At 46.6% G+C, this 19,741-nt stretch overlaps 1 protein-coding gene across 1 annotated transcript; it reads left to right on the top strand.

Moving 5' to 3' along the window:
- Positions 1-1,615: 1,615 nt before the first annotated feature.
- LOC130248844 (proline-rich protein HaeIII subfamily 1-like) lies at positions 1,616-3,724 on the top strand. Its single transcript, XM_056482868.1, has 3 exons — positions 1,616-1,678; positions 2,632-2,861; positions 3,028-3,724. Exons 1-3 carry the CDS (start codon positions 1,616-1,618, stop codon positions 3,722-3,724), a joined length of 990 nt encoding a protein of 329 aa, XP_056338843.1.
- The last annotated feature ends 16,017 nt before the right edge of the window (positions 3,725-19,741 follow it).

The raw sequence follows: 19,741 nt of genomic DNA on the forward strand, positions 1-19,741 counted from the left end.
CCTGCTTGTGACTTCTGTTTTGGAAAATAGATTTCTTTTGGGTGATAGTGGAAAACAAATCAAGGTGTGTATGGTAATACCATACATAACAATTAGATACTGAAAGCAGACTCTTCCTACTCTGCAAAGGAATTTAGGTAGTTATTTGAGAATGAAGGTGGCAGCTTTGTTTTATACTTCAAGCAGCAGTGAACCCACAGCCTCGGTTCTTGGCTGTTGCATTTTGTTCATAACCTCAGTGAATGCTTCCAAAATTTTGTGATAACTTTTTCTTCCTCTGTTAAGGAAGAAAGACTTCCTCTGTGCAAAATGTGTCAAAGTGATGCCTAATTCTTTACAGCTGGTTTTCCTCCCTTGTCTCACAATTCTTGTTTCTATGATCTGTTTTCCTTTTGTACCTTTTACACCCAAACTTTTTTTGGGGGAAGGAGAGGGAAACCCCAAAACCGCACTGCCTATTAGATTTGGTTGGTTTTTTTTTCTGTTTCTAACCCCTCAGGGCAGAGTGGAAAGATCTGCCTTATTCTTGTATCATGTAACTAAGTATCATATGCTCCTAGTTTTGTGTGGGACTGAAGAAACAACACTGTACTTTAATCTCTGTCTCCTCCTTTATGCTATTCTTGCATAGGTGGCTTTTCTTCCTGGCCAACATTTCTGCACTTAGTTGTTTCTTACTCCTTCTCTCCTAGTTGGCTGCACTTGATTTAATTTATTCAGTACTTAGTTGCTAAAAACAAACAACCACCTCTGGATTACTCAAGGAATTTATTGTATTTATTTTTCTTGGTCTATTTGACTTTGCAATAATTAAAGTATACTTGCTTAAAAGGCTGAAGCCACATCATGGTGAAAGAAGCATCCAACATGCTGCTTCAGGAGATAAAACCTGCAAGAGTCTAGTATTCATCTGTGTTTTAAGAAGCTTTACAAATGCTTCTGCCTCCTGTTCTGGCTGTGAAATTGAGGTCCTACTGTTGCCAGCAATGAGAAGGGGATGGCACATGTAGGGTTACAACAGCCTTGCAGAGATGCTCTGATCTTGGATTTGCTGTGGTACATTGCTTTGAGATGTGCTGGCTGAAATTCAAAGGGATGTAAGCAAGGAAAACCTGCCCCTCTAAGTCACAGGCTCGTGTTCCTGAAAGTACACTTCAACAACAACCCTACCACAGCGTTTGAGATAAGTTGGTCACTTGGCTGTGCAAACAGAGGTACTAATATTGCAAACTTACCCTACAGTTAAACACTCACGTGGGCCAAGTGCAGTGAGAGCCCTGGGAATGCCAAGGTCCCACTGTGCCCATGTTTGCAATATTAAACTGCAGTTTAGAAGGATTAGTTTTGTCTGTGTACCTCAAGCTGCTGACCCTTCTTACTGCTTCAGCATGCCTGGAGAGTTGCTTTTAATGCAGAGAATTATATCTGATTTCTACCTCTTTCTACTGCTGAAGTTTAAGAAATTACGTGGCCACAACTTCTCTTGGAATCTGGCCTATGGTCTTCTGGCTGACCTTTCAAAGTGCTGCTTTCCTATAAGAGCTCTGCCCTTCCTTTGCACTGATCTGAAAATCTAGGGCAGTTGTCTGCTCTGCCAAGTGTATTATTTTTGGGAATGGCTGACTGGGAACTTGGTGCTGAAAGAGACAAACCTGAAATGCCGTCTGTAGCTTCACCAGTAGTTACTGTGACTAGACAAGCTAAAAAATCCGGAGGCTAAACCTTTTAAGTGCCTTCAGCAATCAGAGGGAGCATGTTGTATAGTCATTTAAGCATCCTGTGACCTTCACCACTCATTTGCCGCTGATTTGAATACATAAGGGGCTATTTATGCTTGCCATTAAAAGGCTAGTAAGACCAGGATGCTCTAATTGGCCCCTTGCTGTGGAGATGTTTTAAAGAAGAAAAGAGCTTGTTTGCCATCCCCTGCAGTCATGACAGCAGGGCCACAGAGCTTTGGGGCTGGGGCTTGGGCTAGCAGCTGCCATCTCCTGGGGTCTGTTACCTGGTGTGGTACTTAGAGTTTAGGTGTGGTAGTTGATACGGCCAAGGAGTTTCTGAGCTATGAGTCTTCTAAGCTTTCTTCTAGGAAGAAAATTAACTCTATCCCAGCCAAAACCAGAACACTGAAATCTGGATTTCCAATTTATTTTAAAGCCTTTATATTCAGGAAATTGTGTTCTGAGCTCTGGTGTCTGTCTGGCAGCAGCTATGTGAGTTATGGAACGAGCCCCAAATCTTGTCACTGAAACCACTGACTGCAGAGTCCAAAGGCCGTTGGAATAAGCAGTAGCCAGCTTCACTGCTAGTATTTCTGTAGTGGCTGCTTATATGGCCTGCAGGCCTCAGCACTATTCAGAAAACTTGTACTCCTGTGACAAGGAGAGTCCTTAGTGAAGTTCCCTGGGCTTCCTGACTGCTGGGTGCTGTACCAGCATCAAACAAAGCAGTCCCAGACAACCACTTCAGCCAACCTAGTGAGACAGGCAGCAAATATTAATAGCTGAAGAGCCTGGCCGGAGGCTGGAGGCTGAAGAGGTGAGACAGTAATGGAAGGCTATCCTTTTAAATGCATTTGAGTTAAGAGCCTGGATTTGCCATTGTGCTAAGCACTCTCAGGTTTCCCCACAGACAATAACAAACACTCCTTTCTTTGAAACCCCTGCAAGCCTGGAGTGTAAGAAGGACAGGCCTCCATATCCAACTGAGAGAGTCTCTCAGACTGGAATAAATGAAATCGAATGTCCAAGATTAAATTTAGCATACCCCGTGCCTCTCTCTTTCTCTGATTATTTCCTCAAAACAATCACGGTTGTAGCTTTTCTGATGTCTCTGCCGCTCCTGGCTTTGCGAGCCGCTGGGTTAGTATGTCTCCTCTTAACTCCTGCTGAACTGATTCTATTAAAAACCCCTTACTCCACAGGGGGCTTGACCTTTTTCTGAAATACCAAATGCGTCTGCTTTGGAAATCACAAACTTCTCCTCTAAAGAGCTTGTAAATCTGGTTTCAATATTGAGTGATTACAGGCTGTGCGGGGAGCGGGAAAGTCAGCAGCCACTTGTGGTAGCCGAGCTCTGGAGCGGGGCTGCCGGAGCCGGGCTGCCAGAGCCGGGCTGCCAGAGCCGGGCTGCCAAAACCGGGCTGCCAAAACCGGGCTGCCTGAATCGGGCTGCCAAAACCGGGCTGCCAGAGCCGGGCTGCCAAAACCGGGCTGCCAGAGCCGGGCTGCCAGAGCCGGGCTGCCGGAATCGGGCTGCCAAAACCGGGCTGCCAAAACCGGACTGCCAGAGCCGGGCTGCCAGAGCCGGGCTGCCGGAGCTGGGCTGCCGGAATCAGGCTGCCAGAGCCGGGCTGCCAAAACCGGGCTGCCAGAGCCGGGCTGCCAAAACCGGGCTGCCAAAACCGGGCTGCCAGAGCCGGGCTGCCAAAACCGGGCTGCCAGAGCCGGGCTGCCGGAATCGGGCTGCCAGAGCCAGGCTGCCAAAACCGGGCTGCCAGAGCCGGGCTGCCAAAACCGGGCTGCCGGAATCGGGCTGCCAAAACCGGGCTGCCAAAACCGGGCTGCCGGAGCCGGGCTGCCAAAACCGGGCTGCCGGAGCCGGGCTGCCGGAATCGGGCTGCCAAAACCGGGCTGCCAAAACCGAGCTGCCAAAACCGGGCTGCCAGAGCCGGGATGCCAAAACCGGGCTGCCAGAGCCGGGCTGCCGGAATCGGGCTGCCTGAATCGGGCTGCCAAAACCGGGCTGCCAGAGCCGGGCTGCCAAAACCGGGCTGCCTGAATCGGGCTGCCAAAGCTGGGCTGCCAAAGCTGGGCTGCCGGGGCTGAGCGCGGCTCTCGTTTTTCAGCCCGGAGTGTGTTTAGCACAAAACCACTGATGTCAGCTGATCCAGCCAGATTAGCACCGGGGGTGACTGGTCAGCCTCCGCACGCAGGACCCTTGTCTTCCCTTATCAGGACCCCGGAATCCAGTTTTTGTCGTACCACCACTTGCTCTGCTGTAAATCCAGGGATCTCATTGCAAATGAATGATGCCCTAGAGGCCAAACACCCAACAAAAAACCTGGGAAAAGAGCAAGGTTTTGTCTTAGGTGTAATGGATGCATCTGAACCTTCTCTCGCTGCTCTTGTGATAATTAGAACAAGATATGAAGAAGGGAAAATATATCACCAGGCTGCCTGTGTGAGATGGGATATGCCTGTTTGCTACTAGTCAGTGGGGTTCCACAGTGAATAAATGAAAGTAAAATTTGGCCTTCTCACTGAAAACGGGGAGGGATAAGAAGGCAATCTACCAAGAAAAAAACCCCATCTCTGGTCAAAAAATCCCCCACCATAATAAGACACAAGTTGACTGAATAAAAAAAAAAAAGAAAGTCTCTGAAGGAGACAAAGTTGCCTTTATTTCTTTCTTTCAGATACTTTCCCACATGGAGATCGCTGGAAGGATATTTGTATTGTTCCAGTGTCTGGTCACTTTGCAGAAAAAAACTCTTCCTTGTTTTGGTTCTGGGAGCTACTTGGGGAAGTAGTATTTTGGATCTGTCACTGTGTTTTATTTCTGGGGAAAAACAAGTGGTGGAGACATGCTGGTAAATTACGATTATCTCTTGGGAGGGGCCCAGTGTCTCCAACATTATGAATTCTGGCTCCCTCTAAATAAACACCCAACCTCCTTTTCTTTGTTTCACCTCTAACCCTCATCTGCAGCCTTTACAATCCCAGGGGGTGAATCCTGAAGTAAAACAAACTGCAAGGGAAGGAAGCCAGGAGGGAGCCGCAGTGCGGGCAGATTAACAGAGCCTCCTGCTCTCCAGGCAACCTTGACAAAAGGATTCAATCCTGAGCTGACCTTCAGGGGGAAAAGCAAAACAAAAACCACCTTGACTTGAACTTTCAAGATTGCAGGAGTTTAATGCTCGGTTTGATGTCTCCTGAAGGGAGCAGGGAGTTAGAAATGCCAAACACCTGTCTTGCAAACCCAAATTCTAACAACTTATCATGAAATCTGAGCCACAAATCACACGGATTTGAAAAATTTAGGATTTGCTCATCGCTGTTTCTAAGTCATTCATTGTTGCTAAAGGGGCCTAAAAATGTGCTTTTTATTCCCCACTGTGGTTGTCTAGGCAAATCTATAACATTTGGTTAAGCAAACAGTAAGTTCTGTTGAAACATCAATATTTAAATGCAACTTTTCACTGAATAAATATTTCTGCCTGGGAGCAGGTCCTGCCTCCCAACTGAGCCCTGCTCTTTTCCCTGTGGGCAGAAGGGAAGACAAAAAGTCAGCCCTGACTTCATAAAAAACCACACTGGCATGAATATAGGGTGACTCAATTTTTAAAGTTTTTATTAAAACTGAATGTTAGAGTATTTTTCTCTTTCTTGTTTTCATGCTACTTAAATATAACAACGTGCAGTTGGGAAAAGTGTGTGAAATGTATTGTTTCACTCCCCTTGGCCATCATACTGACTTGTGACAGCATGTTAAGAATGGAGCTTCTCCTCTAATGCTTTTTTACCTGTTAGATTAAAATTTCAGGACAGTGTCTGTGGAGCAGCAAGGTGATGAGCACTTGCCTTTCTCTTAACATTAATTTTTACCTGTTTTCCAACCAAAAAAAGGAAGAAGTGTTGCTATGATTGACTAGCTGCTCCTCTGGGAGAGGTTCTGGGGGCAGGGGGCTGTCACCCCAGCAGTGCCAGTGGTGTAGCCAGTGTGGCTGCTGGGTGCCAGGCTAGTCTCTGCTTTTGGGATCTTTTCACTCCAAAGGCCTGCGGGTTGCAGATGTAAATCCCCTTCTTGTCAATCGGGAGGGAAATATTGGTGCACTAAATCTCCTCCTGGCACTTGGCTGTGACAATGGGGAGGGAGGAACAGTATAGGCTCAGGATCCTGCCCAGGCTGGGGGTGCTTGTATTGGTGTGCAAATCAGGCTTGTGTCAAGCAGGTTCCTTTGAAATACTCAATTTGTTGAGTTCTGGCTGTGAAGTAGCTGTTTCATCAGTGGAAGAAGATTTATTAACCAATTTTTTATGGCTATCAACAATGGCTTAGCTCCAGCAGGGTCCCAGGCATTTTTATGAAGTGCAGTGTGTTCCAGAGGTGGAGGTGTTTTATACTGCTCTGGTATTTTAACCCAGTGAGCTAAGGCCTCTATCCTGCAGATGCTTAAGGCTGTGCATAATTCATTCTGGTCCCAGGGGCTGTTTTGTCCCTGCTGCAGGCAGGGCTCTGCTGAGCTCTAGCTGGGTACCAGCTCTTGCAGTGGGCTCCTTGTTGAGCGGCTGCAGCAGGTTTTGGGGGAGCCCCTCCTGGCCACAGCATTAGCTTTGCTAAGGCATGGAGGGGAATTGAGAGTTAATGCCAGTGTTCAGTCACACTCACACCACTGGTGGCCATAGGTGTTTTCCTTTGAGCAGTGACCCAGCTGCCCTGGCTGTGACTGGGGCAGCAAGGGCCCATGGTAGACACAATTCAGGGGCCAAATTGGAGTGAATGTGTGTTTGCCAGGGCAGCATCTCACCTGCCTCTAGAGCCTTGTCCCAGGCTGCAGCTGGCCCTTCTGCAGGAGGTGTAGGGAGGAGAACCCTGACAGTTTCCACTACCTGAAACCTTTTATGCTTTTGCACACAAGAAATTGTATGACTGCTAAGCCTGCAGAAGAGCAGCTCTTTGGGTCTACCCAGTGCCCAAAGCTGTGCCCTCAGCCATCATCCCCCTCTGCCACACACAGTGCATGATGCTCAGGGTTTTAATTACATGAATGCATTCAATGGCTTTTCCACAAAACCTCCCTATTGAATCTTGCCCCCAGCCATCTGTGTCCTGGTCTGGCTGGCTGCAGTCTCTCTGCACTCTTCATCTCACGTCCTGCCCTGGCTCTCCCTGCCCTGGGTGCCTTTCTCTGCTCTTCCCACAGGCTGGAGGAGCAGGGCGCCCTGCCTGTGCTGGAGCAAACTCTCCCTGGCAACAGGTACCATTCCCAGTCTCCCTAGCTGTTATCAGTCCACAATAACCTTTCCCTTATTTGATTTTTTTTCCCCTGGGGGACTCTAGGGGACAGCCACAATTATGTTTCTTCCAACCCAATTCCATCTGACTGGTAGTGGGAGAGAGGTAGGAGAGTGGTTCCCTCATGATGGACTGACTCCCAGGTGGGTGAGCAGAGCTGTCTCCTCTCAGGATGGGACAGGCCCAAACATGGGAGTCTTCCTCTTCATAAATGCAAAGTACAAAACACTCTCTTGTAAGTGATTTTTTGGTGAAGTTTTTATATCAGAAGCTGGAAACACTTTCTTTTTCTTCATCAACAGATGACAGAAATACATTTTTGTTGTTGCTGTTTATAAAAAATGCACCAAACTTGGGACCTGCTCAGACATTCAATCATCATAATGCAAATGAAACTTGCCATATGTTTCTATTTTAAAAACATCATGTACCAAAGCATAACATTTCTAATTTTGTTTATAGACTGGGTTACAATTGCTTTACAGCAGCTTTTTGCTGTAAAATCCATGGGATGGACTGGTTGTGGAGCTTTGTAATCTCTGCCTTCATTACTTGCTCTGTTATCTGTCCTGATTGCTGCTGTGCTTTACTCACTGCAGGATAATTTTGTCTGTAGAAAGGTTGTCACCTCTTTGAACTGAACTTTGCCTCCTTATATCTGCTGGTGGCAATTGGCACTCCTGTCTTTCTCCTTCAGGGAAGAGGGACCCCTGTGTCCCCAGGGACCTGTGCAGCCTTCTGTGTCTCTAATCCATTCCTCAGTGCCCCCCTCACTGTGTGGAGCAAAATGCTGGTGGTTCTGCTGGCATCTTGCAGCTTCCAGGAGAGCTGCAGGCTCCAGGAGGAATTTTATGGCAAGCACCTTATCACAGGTTATGGCTGAACATACACAAACACTCCCAGTGACCAGTGTAATCCACTCTTTGCTGACATAATTTGACTTTATTTTTTATTTACACAGGGAGGCTTGGGTGGAGTGTTGTGTACATGGTATCAGAAAAACAGTCTGCTCCACCTCGGGGCTGCACACGTGCTGGAGCTGGCGCAGCCGCCCCAGGGCTCCTGCAGCCCTCTGCACTGAGCATCTCCAGTGGGTAGCACTCGACTTTCTCCTCTGACTGTCTGAGCAAGCAGGTGATAGAGCCCCAGCAATCTCCAATACCTGGCCAAACATTCAGTGACATGCCCTTTTACAGTGCAGTCGATGAGTCTGCAGAGTCCTGAGTACAGCAGCGAGCAGGCTGAGCACGGCTAATCTCTTATCAAAGCAGTGGATCCCTCCTGGGGCTGCACCCTCCCTACCTATTAATATTTGATCATTCACAAGCAATTTGCAAATTAGTAATGAGTAATGAAATATCCTGGGAGCTGTTTGCTCGCAAATAGTTTCCGGAATGTTTCATTGCATATGACAAATTTGTAAGTGTGTAGTTGCCAGTATTGGGATTCCTGAGTTGTCTGCTCCTGAGGAAAGTGCTGCTGCAGGACAGATGGACTGGTATCTGCTTGATCACAGATGGGGATGCTGTCAGTGTTTTTTTGTCACAGTGGATAAAAACATCCAATAGCATGATTACAGGGATCTGCTACATATATTATTGAATGAAAATGAATCAGAAATACAATATACAGGGGTAATTCCCAGCCTTCACTTGAGTATTTTTTCTCACTGGTTTCTTCCACAGCCAGAGATCCTCCTCAGTTGGCCATCTGGACTCAGATACTAAATCCATTATTCCTTGATTTTTGCTGGTGTTTTGCTGACCGCTGTCTAAAAGTCTGGTACATTTAAACAGCACTACCAGCAGTGAAATTTCAGAACAGGACAGTGGAGTACAGACAGAAAAAGTCACTGGGAGTTTTTGCCCAGACCAAGGTAGAAGAATTTGGCACAAAGGGAAGATTAGAGCATGCAGAAACCTATTTTCTCCCCTGAAAATATCCATGAATGCTATACAAAATTAACAGAAATAGCAACAGATGAACTTATCCCAGCACTGTAATACAACATGGATGAGTTGGCTTTTAGCCTTCAGTGCTCCCATGGCATATGGAGGTTTTTGTTTCAGCCTGTGGATGAGTGCACTGGGCAAGGATCTGATGGGATGGCTGCAGCCAGCATGAGGAAGTGTGTGGGGTTGAACTCAACTGCATCCAGCCCTTTGCTGATGCTGTATTGCACAGCATGTGGATCAGGTGAGTTTGGGCCTCGTGGTGCTCTGTTTCATGCACATTGCACTGGCATCCCCCCCAGAGCTCACAGCTCCCAGAGAGGGGCAAATCCTTTACCACAGCCAGCAGCAGTGGGAGCAGCTGGGTGCACAGCACAGGCAGGGGTCTGGCAGCAAGGTGTCAGCTCCTTGAACAGGCCAGCTTGGAGACAGGGCACAGAGATAACCCCATACCTCGAGTTTAACCTGACTGCAGGCTGCAAAGGCTGGCAGACTGTGCCTGGGGCCAGCCTGGGTCAGACTGCCTGGCAGGGGCACTGGCACTGTCACTGTCACTGCTGTCACTGAACAGTCCTCTGGGTATTGCATAAGTGAAAGCTGGACCAAAGGTCTCCTGTCCCTCAGGAAAGTGTCTGACTTGGTGAGCTTTGGGTTAAACATATCCTAAAATACATAAATATATGTGTTTATAAAATTTATAAATAAAATCATAGCATTTTTTCCTGACAATTAAGATTATGTAATTAATTTTTATATCAGTAGTAAATATTTTATAATATATTTGTTTAAAGTTTTTGTGTAATTAACAACATATCCAATAGAAGCTGAGTGGAGTGCCCTGTCCAGCTGACCACATGCTCATTCTTTGCTCTTCTCCCTGCTTCCTCTAGCCAATCTACATGTTCTCCAGCTAGGAAAAAGGCTTCAGCTGTCAAGAAATTTTCAGGTCCATTCCAGATATGAGCTGCAGATTCCCACCAAATATGGGATGTGGGAATGGGATCCCAAGTATAGGATCACATGTGCAGTGATACTGTATATATATATATATATATGTATATATATTATACTGTAAGTTTCCTTCCTTCTTTTCCCACCAGTCAAGAAATGTAGACACTATTTCTTAAAAATAAGAAAAGGTACTTAAAATGTTCCTCTGAAACTATGTGTGGGAAAACCCCTAGTCTGCCAGAGGAGGAAACAGTAGAGACATAGCAACAATTACTGCTGAGTCTGTTTATGCTTGTGCTCCCCAAAACAAGAATGAAGAATGGGACTAAATACAATTAGTCACCAGCCCTGGTGAGGGAGAGGAGGCTGCTGAGTCACGGCCACATTCAGTCTGTCCTCAGAAAGCTCAGGGTGCAGGGGCCAGGCTGCAAGGCTCCTGCACCCATCTCCTCAGGGACCCCAGCACTGGGGTGCTGCAGGGGCAGGTGTTGGTCCTCCCACCTCCTGCCCTGCCTGTGCCAGGATGATCACCCCTGAAGAAGAACAGAATTGCTGCTCTGAGTGTAGCCACACTGATCAAGCCACTTCCTCCCTGCTCTCCAAAAAACTGCAGCTGCAGATGGCACAGGTCAGAGGCAATCAGATACTCTGGAGGAAGGGACCTGAAGGAATCTTTCTAGTCTACTGTGCATAAAGTGAATTTTAAAGAACCTCTTCCAGTTGGTGACTGGGATGACTCCCAAGCAAATATGTCTTACCTGAGACTTTCCTGCCTAGTGAGTGTGCAATGTTATCACACAAGCATCTCTTGAAACCCCTCTCTGATTCCTCTGCTTTGTCCCCTCAAGGCAAACAGATGGAAGTTTAATCCTCTCCCCTTAGTGTCTCTGGATTGCAAAGCCTTTGTCAAAAGGGAGCCTGAGATCTTAAAACCTAATGCTTTTTCCTAGATATTGAGATAATTGCTATGGGCTAGACACAAGGAGAATAAAGAAGCCAGGCTAGGCAAATGGGAAATGGCAGGAAGTGAGAACTAGATAATGGAAAAAGTAGTTCAAAATTATTTTCTTCATGTCTCCATACACTGATTTGTTACTAGAACAAATGGAAATGAGCTTAATGGATTCTTCTCTGCTCTGAAGGTTTGAGAAGAGGTGCATTGAATTTATGCCAAATCAGGGAAGAGTCTGGGCATTTCCTGGCCAGCAAGAGGAGAGAAAAGCAAACCAAAAGAAATAAGTTTTTCCCATTCCAGATTTCTAATAGGTGAGGAAGCAATGCAGGTAGATGTAACAGAAACTGGGGTGACTCTTCCAGATTGCTTCTTGCTACAAAGCAGCCTGGGTGTAAGGCACATACAGGCAGGTACAGAGGGAAAGCAAAGCTTAGTGGTTTTGGGTGGATTGTCCTTGGTTAGGGGATGCTGTGAGTGGCTTGGCTGGGCTCCAGTGATAGCCCTTTCTGCAGGGGCATGTTGAGAGAGCAGACATCCCTTCCAGACACACTTCCAGGGTGCTGAGGTCCTACAGTGGCTCTCATGCCTGGGATGGCTTTTCTCCTCTAGTACTCTTTGGGAAGCAGAGGTTCTTCACAATGTGCCTCTCAGGGTGTGCTCACACTTACGTGAATATATGGAAGCCAGAAAAAAAATAAAAGCCTTGCAGAAGATTTTACCTCCAGGCCAATTTACTTCATAAATTTTATTATTGTTACTCTATTATTTGTGTAGCTCTTGCTGCCTGAATAAAACAAATGACCATAGATGGCTGTCAACTGATGCTTTCTCCTGAACAGGAAGAAGAGCAGCCCTGGAGATGCTTGGGCAGATATCTGTTGCTGCAAACCAGCTTTGTGGCATTGATCAGCAAGACAGCACCAATTTCTGCATCTCAGGCTCTATGAGAGAGCTTGTTCTTGTACATCATGGCCATGGCTTTATTTAATCCTCACTGTATGCAGTCAATAACAGGAAGACCCTTGACATCTTCAATCAGATCAGATTCTTGTGGGAAATGCTGTGTCTGAAACAACTTCTTGAGAGTGGTGCCTGTGCAGGGAGAGAGTGAGGGGAGGGTCCTTTCACCTCTGGGTCCCCAGCAGTATTTACATGCCATGTGCCCTATGGTTTGGTGGTAGAAACTTGCTTCAAGAAGAGCCTCAGGGTTTGGCTGTCTATCCCCATCAAGAAGTGATGAGCAAAGTGGAAACAATTCCTTCAAGCAAGGGTACTTTTGTTGCATGGAAAATATATGGCTGTCCCTTTAAAACTGGAGGTACCATGTAAAATATTGTGGTGTGTCACAGGAATAGTGAGCTCACAGGTAGATCAGACCAGTGTAAATAAAGGCAGAAATCAAACATAACTTTTCCTGTATTGACATAATGCATATTGCAGTTTCAGTCCATCATAGCACCAAATAAAAAAAAAAAGAATAGAAGGCAAACTACACAAATGATCAATGATGTTAATTACAGTTCTCAATGAGGGAGATAATAGCAATGCAAGGGAAAGTAAATACTTATTAGCTCTGAGGAGCATCCTGTTATCTGTATGAAAAATAAACACATTTATCTAGGCACCACCTTAATGGCTCTGGCTATGAAGAGGCAGTGTGCTGACTTCACCCAGATGTTGGCATCATTACCATGTCTGGTGGAAAACAGAAGAAGCTTCACTGATGCTAATGGATGTAAAACTGGTCTGAATGGCCAACTGGACCTCAATATTCACCTCAGCTGGTGCCAGAGCACCAGCCTGTCACCTAACAGCCAGGGCAGGTGTGAAGTACCACTTAGCAATATGCTATATATTATATGTGTAATATGGTACATTTTACAGCCCCCTCTCCCTCCTTTGAAATCCTTTTAAAGATTTCATTAGCTCTATTGCAAAGACAATGGGCACTTATATTATAGGTAGGTGGGATGTGCTGAAGCCTCTGGAACAGAGATGGCAAAGGATTTGAGTCTTTAAGATCCAGATGACAGTTGTGCTGAAAGCTGTTGTGGTTTCATGTTTGGAGGTGCTAAAAATCCCTGTGGTTACAGGGTGGGTGGCAAGTGCTCAGCATTTCTGGATGTCAGGCCAGGCATGTCCTCACTGGCCACCTCTCTTCAACCACCTTCAAACCATCCCCCAATTTATTGCCACTTAAGCTTCAGCCTGTCTCAGAGGTTCTCTATTAGTGGTGTAATGAACTGATACAATGCTAAGTCAAAGGATTCAGAGCTAGTGTGCAGTAAACATAAACATATGTTTAGCATTGGGTTATAAACTACTGTAGCCAAAGTGGGCAAGTGTTACAAACTTCAAACACGAAACAGATGCAAGTTAATTAGAGGCATGAAAGTGATGACAATAGAAGTGAGCTGTAGCAAGGAAATGAAATGTTGGTTTAGGCAGAAGTGCTGCAGCTCTGCCCTGCACTGGAAATGCCTGCAGTCTCTGCTGAAGATGGGAAGGCAGAGACATACTTTATAGGGACAGCAGAGCATGTTGGCCATATGTCAGAAATGTAAGCCACTGCTGTGAGTGAATGTGTGAAGGAAATATAATCTGACAGGCTTTTGAAAGCTGGGAAATGGCTTGCCATGAGGTCACAGAATCACAGAATAAGCTGAATTATAAGGGACCCACAATGATCATCGAGCCCAAATCCTGGCCCTGCACAGGAAAGTCCCAAGAGTCACACCTTGTGGAAAAGCATTGTCCAAAAGCTTCTTAAACTCTGTCAGGTTTGTGCTGTGACCACTTCCCTGGACAGCCTGTTAGAGTGCCCAATTACCCTCTGACTGGTGAAGGATCTTCCCCTAATATCCAACCTACACCTCCCTGACACAGCTTCAGGCCATTCCCTCATGTCCTGTCACTGGTCACACAGAGATCAGTGCCTGTCCCTCCTCTTCCCCTCACAAAGAAATTGTAACTGCAATGAGATCTCCCCTCAGTCTCCTCTTCTCCAAACTGAACAAACCAAGTGACCTCAGGCACTTCTCACTCAGCTTCCCCTCAAGGCCCTGCACCATCCTTGCTGCCCTCCTTTGGACACTCTCTAATTGCTAAACGTGTCTGAAGCTGGACAGCAACAGAATTGTGGGATTTTTTGGGAAGAGACTTTAGGGATCATCTAGCTCCAGCCCCCCTGCCATGTGTGCCAGGGCTTACAGAGCCCTGTGTGCCATGGGAAAGCAGATGTCCCACAGATGTGCCACAGAGCGGGCATCCCCTGGGAGGGTGCTGGGCTCCTCAGGCACTGCTGTGGCACAGCAGCCATCCAGCACTCCAGGGCTCAGTTCTGCCCTTCCCCTCAGACTTCCAGCCCTTGTTCCCTTCCATGGGAGACTTCCAGGCCCTGGCCAGGACGGTGCCCAGCTGGTGACCTGAGTCCCCCTAAGAAGGCCAAGGTGCTTCAACAAGGCAGGCAACCCTTGTGAGTGCAGGGCTGCCTGCATTTCCAGGGTCTGTCCCTGCCTTTTCTTGGCTTTCCTCTTCCCTATCACTGTAGACAAAAGATTTAGTGACTCTTCTTGCCAGTAAATCTTTGCCCTAGCTGCCTATTTTCTGCTCCTTTGCCTATCATTTGAGTATTTTTAAAAGCAGAGGTCTGAAGAAGTTTTGTTTTATTAGGTCCTTGTGAACTGGTGTCCTCCTGGGCCATATATATTTCTGTGGTTTTTATGGAGATTGTGGAAGAAGAGGGGTATTTGGTGTTGGAAGGAGAAGAAAAACCCCAGATAAATGCCTCAGTAAGAGTAGCTCTGAGGTAACTACAGAAGCCTTGGGTGTATTTGTTCCCTTATTCCCAGATGAACAAGTGTGTGTTCCTCTCAGCCCTGTGCAAGCCTGTGCTTCAGCAGACAGACTGTCTTTGTCCTCCTGCAGTGTGCTCTGATGTTCTGCCCTCCAACATGTTCTACACCTCTGCCTCAGACAGGCTCGGGAGCCAAAAGGGCTACCCACAAAGCAGCAGGTTTAAAATAGCTCCCCTGACAAAAAAAGCATTGCTGTTCAGCCTCTCCTCCTTTCCTCTCGTGGGCACCAGTGCTGCTGTGCCCATATCAACATCCATGAGCAGCTCTGGCTCTAGGGCCAGCACCTGCTGAGAGCTCTGCTGCTGGGCACTGCAGCCCCTGCCCGTCCAGCCCTGCAGCATCACCGTGTCCCTCCTGTGCTTGTCCTGCATCCCACAGGACAGAGAAGGGGCTCACCCAGCTGTCTGCCAGCCCCATGCCCCAGCACCCCCATGCAGTTTAGGGCCTCGGAGAAGCACTTGGGGGATTAGCTGCAGTAAAAGTCCTGCTTTAAATGAGAATTTCAGGTTGGGACCTGAAACTGTAGCAGTTTGGAAAGCACCCAGTGGCTGTGCTGTCAGAGAGTGTTCACAGGCAGTAAAATAAAACCGTTGCCTAATTATAGTTTCACCAAGGGGCACTGTAATGCTGGGGTATTAACTCCTGCACATAAACAGTGATGGGCAGGGGCTTGCCAGCACTGCCTCTACCTCCAGGAGATAAACAGGTAACGGGATCACGGTGCCATCCAGACGGGACACAGCTGCTCCCCGAAATTACAGAAAAATTTGCTCATTCAGTACCAAATTACACATGACAGGGGCAGGAATTACACCTAAGTGTTATCCAGCCCTCCCTTCACCAGGGGGAAAAATCTGGGATTGGGAAGATACAGACCACAGCAGAGTAAGGCAGGAGCAGAAAAGGGACTTCCCACCATTTGTGGAAGTTGAAATTGAAACAAACAGAAAAAATTATCAGCCCAGGGAAAGTTGTAATTACTCTATAATCAGCTACTCAGGTAATGAAATTACACACTGGCACAGTGCTAATAGGAGGGTCTCAGCTGTCAGAGGAGCACAGATTAAACTGGGGAAGCTCGGATGTTGATGTTTTTATTTGGGGAATGCTTTTCCCCTTTAATTATTTTAGACAAGATGATTAAAAAATAAAAAGGAAAGCCAGATTGCTGGAGATTACTGTGTCAGGAGAAAGGCTGGGGGAGGTGGGCTGGTGGGGATTTCTATCCACACTGCATGGCATGGCTGGCTGGGGTGACACCCTTCTCCTGTGCATGCTGGCTCTGGGAGGACAGGCTGTGCAGGAGTGGCTGCAAAGCTCATGTGTGAGCAGGCAGATGTTGCCTCATTTCAAAACTCAGACTTACATGAAATTTCTAATGCCATGAGCAAGTGCTATAAGTTAGTTGCATCCTTCAAATCTCAGGCTAAAAGAAATAGTTTGGTTAGAGGTTCCAGGTGGTGTGTGCCAGGTAAAAGAGTGCATCAATATGTCACCTGTGGTGAAGGATTGCCATGCAGGTAACCATTAAATGCAACTCAGGAAGGGTTACACTCATGGGCAGGGGAAAGAACTGGAAATGCTCTGCCACAATGCTGCAAGGTCATATTTCATTTCCACAGTGTTTTCTCTCCTCAGGAGGCAGCCAGCAGCTAAAGCAAAGCTCTAGTCTCTGAAGAATTCCCTCATTAAAATTTGCCCAGCTCCTTTGCTGCTCTGAGATGTCTCTTAGGAACTGCTCAATTCATAGAGAAAGTGTTTTGCTTTGTGTATATGAATCTTTTTTATTATTATTTTTTAAATTGAAAAATATTTTTGCCTTCCCACCATCCCTTCAGGTCAGGATAGATGTTGTTTGACATAGACAGGGTTTTTTGGTATGTTGAATTAAACCTTCCTGACTTTGTCAAAGAGTGACTGCAGGGCTGAGATAATTAATAGGGGCTGATTTGGTGACTTATCTCCCTAGTTCAGTCTCAGCAGCACTGCCTGCTACAGAGCTTTGATAACTGATGCTGGACACCCCACAAAGCAAGAGTTTAATAATCTTTCAGGAAGTTTTTCTATCAACCACTTCTCTGCAGTTTGATAAGCTCTGCTGCTTGGGAAAAATCTTCAGACTCCTGACAGATCTGAAATTGGTCTATGAGAAGCAGGGTGGCCCTGAGGCCCCCCATCCCTCAGCTGCCCCACATGTGGTGCTAATGCCCCAGTTGCTTGCTCATCCCATCCTTGGTCCCTGTGGAATTCACCAGTGTGGAAAACAAACAAGTCTATACAAGAGTGCCCAAATTCAGAGAGGGCAGCTGTGTAGGATGCTGTGGGACTGAGCTTGAGAAAGTGTATTGGGAAAGACAATACCATCACTTCCCCACCACCCACTAAAATTACCTGGCCTAAATATTAGTGAATCTGCTATAACAGTGACTAAATGATGTGTTTTAAAAGATTTTTTTTCACTCAGAGAAATAGGAAAAGAGCAATTTAAAATTGCTTCTATCTCTTTGTATAGCAATCTGAAAACATCAATGGTCAAACTCAGCATGACTGGATTTAAAAGCAGCCTGAGTAATAAGAAGCTATTTTGTCTCCAGCTCCTTCTTAATGGGGGTCTGTGGTAGTGAAACCTGTGCTGTGCAGTCTCCCTCTCCTTGGGTATCTCTGGAGCCCCCTGTCTCCAGGTGAAGGCTGCCCAGAGTGCTTAGGGGTCTTTCCCAGCCTAGCCAAGTTTATACACCCAAGCACCCAGCAAGGGGGTTAGGTTTAACTTTCTGTTACTTGTTCAAAACAAAAAAGGCTTTAAAAAGTCAATAGTATCTATCACTGCAGAAGGAATGCCTACACTAGCTGTCTTCTCTGAGCCACACCTCCTCAGCAAGTTGGCCGGGTGAACATTTTTGAGTTGTGTCTGTCTTGTGCAGAGAAAGCACAACACAGGTTGGGTGGCATCACCTCTTGCCAGCCAGGGAGATTTCAGTGCTCAGCTGAACAGAGTTGCCTCTAGGACTGCAAGGACTCAGATTCTCACAGGTTTGTGCTCCTCACCCATCTCTTCTCCCCTCTGAGGGACAAGAATATTATTAGTTTTAGCATCATCACAGCTTCAGTCCCTTGGCTGCTTGCTCTTTAGGCATCACCCGTTTCCACAGCTCCTTGGGGGTGTCATCAAATGGGTCACAGTCACTGCTGAGCCAGACTGGGTTTATGCAGGTGAGCAGAGAAGCTTCACAGCTCAGTGCCATTTCTACTCAGACCTGCACAAAGTTTAGCTGAACGTGAATTCCAAGAGGTGGATTTGGATCTGCTGGCCAAGATTTTGAACATTTGATGTAATGTTTGCTCTGCAAGGAAACTCCTCTGATATGAGTGAAAGTATCCAGTCTGTCTAACTGGACATATTCTCTGCACAAGCTGTGTTAAGCTTTGCCTTAGAGTCTTACAGCTCTTAATGTCTCTATTAAGCTTTCCTGTTGAATGTTTGCACCATTTCAGGAGAAATAGGGATTATTTAACTGAAATAGCTTTGATAGATTTGAAGGCTCCAAAGATCAGCTGATTTACAAAGGGAAAAGAGAGCATTTAAAACCAAAGCAAGGGTTATTCTTTATTTGAAGACAGTTTAGGAATGATTTAACAGGGTTAACTTTAGAGAGAAATATCCTGGAGTCCTCTAGGAGACATATTCTTGCAAGATTGCCAGCTAGTTTATAACTGAGATTCCTCATTCTCTGTGGGGGTAATTACTGCAGCTGGGTTGGAAAGGCTTCAGTATTAAAACAGCAGTCAGTGAGCTACTGAACATAGGCTCAAATCCACAAGGAGATTCTCAAAGCCTGAGCTGATTACAGCAGAATAAATCTTGGGCTGGATTGCCTGTCCCTGCCTCAATGTCTCGCACTGAGGGGGTTTTGGTATGAAATGGGGCAGGCTGGTGTGAGCGTGCCGTGCATTTTATCTGAGAAATGAGCTTGCCTTTTTCTGGGAGGTTGCCTGAAAGAGCCACTTAAAGTGAAAGCCTGAGGTAAGGAGTTCAAGACCAAGATATGTAATATCCAACAGCAACATATTAAGTAAAACAAAAAAACTTCCAACCCTCCAACTTTTCTTTATCCATCAACCATGAATATTCTGAGTTGGAGGGGACTCACTAAGTCCAGTTCCTGGCTCAGCACACAACAACCCCAAGAATCACACCATGTGCCTGAGAGCACTGTCCAAAGACCGCTTGAGTGTTGTCAAGCTTGGTGCAGTGAGCATTTCCCTGGGGAGCCTGTTCCAGCATCTGAGCACCCTCTGGTAGAAGAACCTGGCTGAGGAGCCAAGTGGAGTTTTGAGCAATGCTTTCTGGGCACTTCCTTGTCTTCAGTAAAAGCAGAATAAAGTCCACATACTTTAAGGCCTGTCAGTGCTTCTGCAGTCTGAATGGGTGCATGAGCTCTCACTCCTCTGCAGGGTTTACCCAGTTCTGTCTTTCCTGCCCTGTGGAATGAGGCTCTGGAGGGTGCTCCCAGGTTCCTGGGCTGCTGGTCAGCCTTGGTGTGTCCCCAGATGGTTTCACAAGGAGCTGCTACATCACTCTGCTCCTACTCCCAGTCACATCCTCTTGTTATGACTTTCCCAGCCCATCACCTCTCTTGTTGACAGCAGGACCAGGAATTCCTGCTCCAGGCAAAGAGGTATTTTCTCCTTCCTTTGGCTTTGGTGGAGCTGTGGGTTAAAAGGAAAAGGAGGGAGCACCTCTGAATTACTGCATTGCATGTTGGGATTTGAACTCAGAACACTCCAAACATAGAGCTATAAGTCACAACACATATCATCAAACTGCAGACACATGAGCAGTTTGTCTGGATCTTTTTGAAGCCTATTTGGAGATTTTTTTCTTGGGAACATTGGTGACTTCTGCCATTTCCAGCTCTCCCTGGCAGTTTCCAAACTGTCCTGTGACTACAGGGCATGTGCTTTGCCAAGGAGCCCTTTTTTTTAGGGACTGTTTGATTTTAAAAACATTA

This window comes from Oenanthe melanoleuca, chromosome 2 (assembly GCF_029582105.1).
Source record: "Oenanthe melanoleuca isolate GR-GAL-2019-014 chromosome 2, OMel1.0, whole genome shotgun sequence".
Lineage (NCBI taxonomy): Eukaryota > Metazoa > Chordata > Aves > Passeriformes > Muscicapidae > Oenanthe > Oenanthe melanoleuca.